Source organism: Cynara cardunculus, assembly GCF_001531365.2.
Source record: "Cynara cardunculus var. scolymus isolate 2C chromosome LG 5, CcrdV1, whole genome shotgun sequence".
In the NCBI taxonomy this organism is placed as follows: Eukaryota; Viridiplantae; Streptophyta; class Magnoliopsida; order Asterales; family Asteraceae; genus Cynara; species Cynara cardunculus.
Window position 1 is genome coordinate 151718 of NC_037532.1, and position 9443 is coordinate 161160.

Below are 9443 nucleotides of genomic sequence, written 5' to 3' on the forward strand. Positions count from 1 at the left end.
AAGTCGGTGTTTGTGTTGGTGTAAATGTACCGACATCAAAGACTTTGAATTTAATGTTAATGTTTTAGGAATGACATATATATATATAGGGGCCTATTTAAAGGAGAACTGAATTGTTTGTGGTAACTGTGAAAACCAATCATTTTAACATATTAATTATACAATTAAAATTAAATTAAAAGGGTATGTTAGTCAATTCCTAATTTAAAATTAAATTTTAATTTTTTAAATGCAACCGTTTCAAATAAAATAAATTAATATTGATTTACATTCTTAAAATAAAATATTAATATCATTTAGTGAAATAATTTCAAAAAAATAAATCCATTTGTGTAAACATGTTCATTATTCTGATGAATCACAYGAAATCACACATATTTGTTGAAGATTGTATTCATAATATTTAAGAATGTTATCACAATGTATCACACCAATTTGTACTAATGTTGTTAATACATCTGCAGATTTTATGTAGCAGAGGTGCTGTTATCACAATGTAGCACAAATTGATTATCACAATGTCCAGTCAAATATTATTACAAAGGCTAAATGTTATCACAATGTATCACACCATTTTCCAACAGATTATGATCTACACTAAATGTACCACAATGTAGCACAAATTGAGATTACTCTAGGGCTTAAGGCAATCGTCTCCGTCTCAAATACAGGAAAATATCTTCACTATATTTAGATTCCAATTGAACAAGAATATTAACGTACAAAATGACCATCTTGCCCTTGTTCATATAATGTCATTAAATGACATTAATTTATTTATAGAAATACATTAATTAAGATTCTTTTTAATCTTACTCATTGATTATTATAATATGTGGTTGAGATTGGTTCTCACAGTTATCACAAACAATTCAGTTCTCATTTGATTAAGCTTTTATATATATATATATATATATATGTTGAAACACAATCGGATCTAAAAGTTGGAAATATATATGTTTTAGAGACTAATGAAGTATGTAAATAATTATAATACAAGCATAGCAAGTTAAGAAAAACATCCACATAAAACATGGTTATGGAAAGTTACTTTGATATTGTTTAAATAATTGATAAAATAAAAATGTAAGAGGAATATGTAGATGTAGTATATATATGACTGAGTCATGCAAAAAGGGGGGTGGAGACAAGCTTATAATACACGTTAAGCTTGACTTTTTGAAACCTCAGATTTGGCACCGCAATGCCCATCATCAACCTCCCTCACATATACTTGGTTGTCTACACTCTACAATAATAACTTCGTACAATTTTCTTTCAAGTTATTCACATGGTAGGTGCTCTTTCATTTGTTGTCGTCTTTTTTTTTCTTCTTGCTGCGAGGATTGAGAATTTGAAGTCTATTAAAAAAATTTAAATTAAAAGTTAAATTACTTTTTCTTTTTGAAATATATATATATATGGCTTCGAAAACATCAAATATATATATATATATATATATATATATATATAGAGAGAGAGAGAGAGAGAGAGATAGTGTTAAAAGAATTATTATTACACGGATCGACACCTTTTTAATTTAATTACTAATGATTAGGTTAGAACTAAAAAATAGGAATTAATTTGTGTTTAAAGTTAATGAAAAAGATTGTTGATTAAGTGAATTAATGTGATATATTAATTAATAAAGCTATTTAATATATATGAAGTTAATTATATAAAATATTTTTATCTTCTCATCTAAAATGAATGAGGATGCATATATGATATCTTTTATATTTTCTTTCCAAATTAAATTAACATTAGCTAGCTAGCTAGGGGAAGAAATTAAGAAAATAAAAAAGATGTTGGAAACTGCGGTTGCTCCAAACTTGGATTGGGGTACCATACCAAATCCAAATGAATCAAGTCCAACCTCTTCGTTCATTAGTTTGGTAATGGTTTGCCAAATTATWTATATGCATATAAAAGAAAATTGTGTGTCGTGCCTAATTTCATATCAAAAAAAAAAGAAGAATACAATAAAATATATACTAGTCAAGAAGAATTGACAAGTTGGGTCGTCGCCACCAACCAAACTATAGAACGCGCTTTCRCCTCCTCAATTCAATTCCCATGCATACCCTTTGACTTCTTTACATCTTCTTCCCCTTGCTATATATAAATAACATATCACCCTTTCTTCCTTCCTTCACACATCAACTTTCACTTCCTCCATGGCTATGCTTACCCCCCTCCTCCTCCTCCTCTCCCTCCTCTCCTCCGCCACCGCCACCCCCACCCCCACCCCCACCGTTTGCCAATACACCCTCTACCCATCATTCTGCCGATCATCCCTTCCCATCACCAACTCCTCTGCCAACGTCTTCGACTACGGCCGCTTCTCCCTCCGTAAATCCATATCTGCCGCCACCAAATTCTCCACCTTCATTACTAAATCCCTCACCCGCTCTTCCACTTTAACTACACCTGCCATCCGTGCTCTTCAAGATTGCCACTATTTAGCCCAACTCAACATTGACTTCCTCCAAAACACACTCCAAACTCTCGCCAAACCCCAAACTGCACTTTCCCCTCTCAACTCACAAGACATCCAGACCATGCTCAGTGCCATTTTAACCAACACCCAAACATGCATAGATGGTGTCCAAGCCACTTCMTCTTCTTGGACCTCCAAAAATGGCATTTTGGCACCTCTTGCTAATGATAACAAACTCTTTAGTGTCTCCTTGGCTTTGTTCAACAGAGGATGGGGTCATCCCAACAACAAAACTAAATCTTTCCTTCCTCGTAAGAAACATATTGGTTTTCACAACGGACGCCTGCCTCTAAAAATGTCTGAGAAAACCAAAGCCATCTTCGAGACGGTGGGAAAAAGAAAGCTTCTTCAGGCCGACGATCAGGTTGTTGTCAGTGATATTGTGGTTGTCAGCCAAGATGGGTCTGGCAATTTCACCACCATCACCGAAGCCATTCACATAGCTCCAAACAAATCTGAAGCTGCCGATGGATACTTCATGATTTACGTGACTGCAGGTGTTTACGAGGAGTACGTCAACATTCCCAAGAACAAGTTGTATCTCATGATCATCGGAGATGGCATCAACCAGACTGTCATCACCGGGAACCACAGCGTCGTAGATGGCTGGACAACTTTCAATTCTGCTACATTCAGTAAGAAGATCATGCATTGATTACAAGACTTGTTTCATTCATTTAATTAAATTAAAAAAAAGCTGACATTTTCAATATATGTATGTTAATCTGCAGTCGTGACGGCGCCCTACTTCGTGGCGGTCAATATAACAATCCGTAACACGGCCGGAGCAATAAAACACCAAGCTGTGGCATTACGAAATGGAGCCGATTTATCCACATTTTACAGCTGCAGCTTCGAAGGTTACCAAGACACCTTATACGCACACTCCCTGCGACAGTTTTACCGAGAATGCGACGTTTACGGCACCGTGGATTTCATATTCGGGAATGCAGCGGTTGTTTTCCAAAAGTGTAACCTTTATCCTCGGCAGCCGATGTCGGGGCAATTCAACGCCATCACAGCACAAGGCAGAACAGACCCAGGTCAGAACACGGGGACTTGCATCCAAAACTGTAATATCCAGGCGGCGGAAGACTTGGGTTCCACCAAGACGTATTTAGGGCGACCATGGAAAGAGTATTCAAGAACAGTTTACATGAAGACGTTCATGGATTCATCKATAGATGGAGAAGGATGGCGAGCATGGTCTGGTGAATTTGCGTTGAATACGTCGTATTATGCGGAGTTTGAGAATTCAGGGCCGGGATCGGATACGAGGGAGAGAGTTGATTGGGAAGGATTTCATATCATAAATGCAACGGAAGCGAGTAACTTCACGGCGTCTATGTTTATTCCTGGAGATGAATTCATACCRCAGACAGGAGTGCCTTATGACGGTGGCTTATGATTCTGATTCTGATTCTGATTCTCTTCTACAAACTGATTAGTGTACGCTTTCATTCATTTAATGTAGAGGATGTGTATAAGAAGGAAACGGGTAGTAGTTATTAATTTCTTTCCAATTAAGAGGTAAACCCTCTCATAATAATATATACATATATTCATTTTATCAACTTACATACATACATATTATACGTACATATATATTAATGTAAATTTTTTTCTTCTAAATACTTTCTTTCCAGACCTTAATTAATTGCCAAGGAAAACAAAGGTTTTAATCAGTGGGTATATATATATATATATATGATTTTGAGTTTGTATGATATCCATAATTATTAAATTTATCTTTTCACTATGTTATTCATATATATATATATATATAGAGAGAGAGAGAGAGAACTAAAAAGGAAATATATATCAATTGTTTTATAAATAAAAAAGAAAAAGAAAAAGAAAAAAGAAAAAAGAAAAATGAGTTGGTTTGCTATATCACATGCACTTTCATCATTCTTTCCACATATATAATTTRTTTCCAATTGCTTGATGGTGGTGGAAAGTATTAATTAAAATTTTGTATCAAATCAATTATTATGCATTTCTGAAACACCATCTACTTTTTATTTACTTTTACTTTTACTTTTTTTACTTTTACTTATGAGGAGCTGAGCGGAGCTGAGATGTATATCATTTGAAAGAATAAAAAGTAACGGAAAAAGATTTGATACACAAATTAATGAATGCGGTTGTCAAGTGGTGGCATAGACGTTGTAGACGCTCAAAGCATTGGAGCACAACTTGATTACATGTTCGTTCTTCTTAGCCACTTCCTCTACCTGACGACTCTTCTTCCCCTCCCTGATGCTCTTGCCACACGTCTCCGCCGTCGCTATTGCCGCCTTTATCTCAACACTCACGTCTGCCTCCGGCCCGCTCATCAGGGCATTCGTCGCTTCTGCCATTATCTCCGCTATGCTTCCGTAGTTTTGGCTACAGTCCGCCAACGTCTCCTCTTCTATAGAATCTTCCGTCACCTCCTTACCCTCCTCCTTTTCTCTCGTGCTCTTTATGAACTGCGACGTTTGAACAGCCTCTGCGGATGCAGCCTGAAATGCAACGAAGGCYGCCTGTTTCAAGTCATTGATTTGGGGTCGAGAGTTGAGGAGGTCAAGGCACAAGGGCACGTCGGCAGCTTCTTGGCATGCCTTTGCAGCCGTGACTTGGTTCGGTTGAGAGACCCTGGCGGCATGGCCGAGCTGCATGATGAGATTGAGGAAGAAGAAAGATTTGGAGGTGGGAATGATCATGATGAATTGTGAAACCAGTTGATTTGTTGTTGGATGAAAATGGAAGGAAGGAGAATACATTACCAAAGATAATTAAGGTCAAAGGATCAGTGGTAAAGAGAAGAAATAGATACGCCTTCTTCACCAATCAATTATTAATTATTAATTATTATATTTCTTCATCTTTTGATTATAAATTAAATAAAAAAAAGAAGGTGGGTCTGGGAATACACACTTTTACATAATATTATCTTCCAATCGCTTTCCAGCCTTCTTTTTCTTTTCATTAAAGATGGAAACCAGGCTTAAATATTAGCATCCATCCCTGCACACCACACTCACCCACCCATGGAGAATATACAGCATACCAACATCAAAGTCAATGGCATCAACATGCATGTTGCCCAGATCGGACAAGGCCCCCCCGTGCTTTTGGTGCACGGTTTCCCCGAGCTATGGTACACATGGCGCCACCAGATGATGTATTTATCCTCCAAAGGTTACCATGCCATCGCACCTGACCTTCGTGGGTTTGGTGATACGGAAGCCCCGCCTTCTTCCACCAGCTACACYGCCTTTCACATCGTCGGAGACCTGGTCTGCTTGCTTGACGCCTTGGGTTTGGACAAGGTTTTCGTGGTGGGTCATGACTGGGGTGCCATCATCTCCTGGTACCTGTCCTTGTTTCGCCCTGACCGGATCAAGGCTTTGGTCAACATGAGCGTCGTTTATAATCCCAGGAATCCTTCAGTCAAACCACTGGACTTCATGCGACATACATTCGGTGACGATTTCTACATCTGCAGGTTCCAGGTCATCACTTAATTTTCCTATAGCTGCTTATGTATGTATGTATGTATGTATGTATGTATGTATGTATGTATGTATGTATGTATGTATGTAAGTATGTATGTATGTATGCATTCCATAAATTAATTTTTGTTTTACAGGAAACTGGATGGGAAGAAGAGTTTGCAAAAGTTGATACGAAAAGACTACTGGCCTCCTTTTATTTCAAACGAATTCCAACCCCACCAAAGATGCCTAGAGACTTTGCAAACTTGTTTTCACCACCTCCATACGCCTTACCTTCCTGGTTCACCCAACAAGACCTCGACTACTTTGCATCCAAATTTCGTGCCACCGGATTTGCTGGACCATTCAATTACTACCGTTGTTTCGATCTGTATGTATTGTATTTACAAACCAATTCCCTCTCTGTCTGTCTCTCTTTTTATATTATATATATACACACACAATATGTATATCGATTGCAGAAACTGGGAGCTGTGTGCCGCATGGACGGGAAAAGAGATAACGGTGCCGGTGAAGTTCATAGTGGGGGAGTTGGATATGACGTATAACGTTCCAGGAATAAAGGAATACATACACGGTGGTGGATTCAAGGAAGCCGTACGAGGATTGGAGCAAGTTGTTGTCATGGAAGATGTTGGTCACTTCATCAACCAAGAGAAGCCACAACAGATCAACCACCACATTTACGACTTCATTTCCATGTTTTAAATGCAATCATCTTTTTCTTTTTCGTCGACCTAAACACATGATACGATGCCATCATGTACCCTATCCCAATCAATTGCAAATAATCACACTTTTAAAACGTGTTTTCTTCAGATATTTCTAATACTTTCAATCAAATTCACTCCCTGTATATATACAACAGATATCCCTACTTTCTGCTAAACAATGGCAACTGAAATCAAGTAACCAAGCTTGGATATACTGAACATAAAAACATCAATATCTAAAATCATCCAACAAATCTTTCAACRCAATCCAGAGTACAAAAGCAAAATTTTCATCATAGCAAGTAAAGCAAACAACAGCTAAAGGTTTGATAGAGAACATGATATWGGGAATCTGGGAGACAAATCTTCGGAAACGATTCATGGAGAACCATTTTAGTTTCTAAATCCCCTGCTGTTTCTTCTACCTCGAGCCTTCTCATATTTCCTTCCCTTTGATCTCACATAGGGCTTGGTGTGGCTGTGTGGCACACCAGGAGCCTTACCAAAGTGCCTAACTGCTTCACGGCAATTCTTTGGTCCTCTAAGAAGAACCTAAAACAACCAACCAAACCATATCAGAAACTACTCTGTTTACCTACTAAAAAACTTTCTTACAAAATTAACAAAAAAATATTGAGAATGATGCTCAAGACGTCAGTSAGAAAAGAATATGTGTTGGCACCCAACAATAGAGGTAAATGCAAAAAGATAAAATGTATATAGCTAAGYGAGGGGGTAGCCAGTATGCAGCAACCCATAAATAACCTGTCAGAAACAAAGAAATCGACTGAACCAGTGCAATATATAACAAGCTTGGAGGACCAACTTTCACCTYTGTGTTGCCAAGGGCAAGGATTCAAAGATCACAAAAAACATGCAAAWGAAAAGATTATCTGCATGCTCCAAAATCATACACAAGTCCAGAACTACCATTTGTTGTTCAGRAGATCATTTGTATCACAAATGCTAATTAAGGTAGGTGATTATATTTGCGAAATCAAATTGAGATTGCATATAATTTTGTAAAACAGAGGGACACTGAGACACTGTTAAAGCAAATCGTTCAGCACTAAATTATAGATCATTGGTCATTTTACCAACGACGCACAGCATATGATAATTTTTGATGTTGCAAATCAGCATGACCATAGAACCACTCTCAAAAAATAATCCACCTGCCTTAACTGTGACAGGCAATTCCACACAYTGCAGGGAACACAGCTAATTTTCAGTAACTTTCTTGTGAAACACATGCTGACAGAAACTAATAAAAATACAAACTTGAAGCAATTTTAGAGGGTTTTTTTTACTTTCTTGTGCTTGTAATAATTTTCTTTCTACATTTTGCAAGYATTTTGGTTGTTTGAAACATGTTTACAAAAATAGTTCAATAAGCTATGCACTCTTAACTAAATAAGATGTGGTTTTTAAAAAGATTAATTATAAATAAACTGAGATAAGATCGCATACAGTGTTCTGTCCAAGAGGAGCTCGAAGAGCCAATTGATCAAATGTCAAACATTCTCCACCAGCCTTTTCAATCCTTGCCCTTGCAGTCTCAGTAAATCTCAGTGCAGTTACCTTGAGGCAGGGGATTTCATGCACCCTAACATCGTCTGTTACTGTGCCAACAATCACTGCAATCTTATCGTCCTGATTAAACAAAATAAACCGTTATAACTAAAATCGAGCCAGAAACATACAAACAGACCAAAATCTACCAAGTACACACTTGTTATATCATAACCATTGAACACTACATTCATCCCAGTGTTTCATGATCATAGAGCATATAAATTCTTTGTAATCCCTCTGTTGGACAAATTAGCTGCACAGTTTGCAGGTAACAAGATTCCTTTACAATATCAATGAATATGAGATTTATGCTTTTTAACAGGAAAAAAATATAACTACACATAGTAATGCAATTAGAGAAATTGATGCAAACGGAATATTGTTAACACTAAATTTACAACATAATMTATAGCTTAATTCATTTTTAAAATAACTAATCTAAAAACGGGTGCTCTGTTCTACGAAGGAGTAGTTCCCTAATCAATGAAATGATTATCTAGATATAAAAAAGAGTTGTAAGCAAACACCTTGCCAGCCATGTAACGAATCAGACGAGAAAGAGAAATTGGAGGCTTGTTGATTTTGCTCATAAAGAGCCTCTTCAGTATCACAGCATTGAAGCTGCTTCCTGTCCTCCTCACCAAAAACCGATAAAGCTGATCAAATTAAAACAAAAACATAGATTTAGATTTCGGCATGATGTTTTGTGAAGGTAAAGAGGCTGATAACTGAGGKGTGTGTGTGGAAACCTTGACGAGGAGCTTCAGGTAGATATCATCGGATCTAGGAGCGGTTCTTTTGGTTTTCTTGCTCTTACCACCGGCAACAAGATCTATACCCTGTGAAGATGAAAGAAAAGAAGTGCATTAGCAAAAAAAGAAAATTAAGAAAAACATAGATTAGGGTTCCGGCGAGGACATACCATGAGAGCGGCGTAGGGTACCTGCAGAAAAATGGAAAAGCTAGGGTTTTGAACACAAGGAGTAGGAGAGATGCGAATGCGATGAGTGAGGGTGTTAGTATATGGATATATGATGGGCTCCCACGGGCCCAATCTTTGAAGTTTATTTGGGTAATTAGAAGGCCCAATTATTTAATTTGTTTGTATACTATAGCGTGCGTTAAGTTAAGTTATACATTCAATGATTGATG

At 37.2% G+C, this 9443-nt stretch overlaps 4 protein-coding genes across 4 annotated transcripts; 2 read left to right on the forward strand and 2 right to left on the reverse strand.

Annotated features, from left to right (window-relative positions):
• Positions 1-2183: 2183 nt before the first annotated feature.
• LOC112513272 (probable pectinesterase/pectinesterase inhibitor 41) lies at positions 2184-4031 on the forward strand. Its single transcript, XM_025119491.1, has 2 exons — positions 2184-3135; positions 3232-4031. The coding sequence occupies exons 1-2, from the start codon at positions 2184-2186 to the stop codon at positions 3906-3908; spliced, it is 1629 nt and encodes a 542-aa protein (XP_024975259.1). The 3' UTR covers positions 3909-4031.
• A 538-nt stretch (positions 4032-4569) lies between these two features.
• On the reverse strand, positions 4570-5219 carry LOC112511956. The gene has a single exon (XM_025117712.1). It carries the CDS (start codon positions 5206-5208, stop codon positions 4651-4653), a length of 558 nt encoding a protein of 185 aa, XP_024973480.1. The 5' UTR covers positions 5209-5219; the 3' UTR covers positions 4570-4650.
• Positions 5220-5535: 316 nt separating this feature from the next.
• Positions 5536-6821, forward strand: LOC112512454 (epoxide hydrolase A). The gene is made up of 3 exons (XM_025118423.1): positions 5536-6000; positions 6138-6373; positions 6465-6821. The coding sequence occupies exons 1-3, from the start codon at positions 5536-5538 to the stop codon at positions 6709-6711; spliced, it is 948 nt and encodes a 315-aa protein (XP_024974191.1). The 3' UTR covers positions 6712-6821.
• Positions 6822-6832: 11 nt separating this feature from the next.
• LOC112512455 (60S ribosomal protein L18-3-like) lies at positions 6833-9280 on the reverse strand. Its single transcript, XM_025118424.1, has 5 exons — positions 9214-9280; positions 9041-9130; positions 8819-8947; positions 8187-8369; positions 6833-7268 (listed from the first exon to the last, which is right to left on the reverse strand). Exons 1-5 carry the CDS (start codon positions 9214-9216, stop codon positions 7110-7112), a joined length of 564 nt encoding a protein of 187 aa, XP_024974192.1. The 5' UTR covers positions 9217-9280; the 3' UTR covers positions 6833-7109.
• Positions 9281-9443: the final 163 nt, after the last annotated feature.

Bases quoted from the DNA above. Each gene is read 5' to 3' on its own strand.
- LOC112512455 (XM_025118424.1), bottom strand. The intron at 8,370-8,818 runs GTGTTTGCTTAC...TTGTTTAATCAG, and splicing joins TTCGTTACATGGCTGGCAAG to GACGATAAGATTGCAGTGAT. The intron at 7,269-8,186 runs GTATGCGATCTT...TGGTTGTTTTAG, and splicing joins CTCCTCTTGGACAGAACACT to GTTCTTCTTAGAGGACCAAA.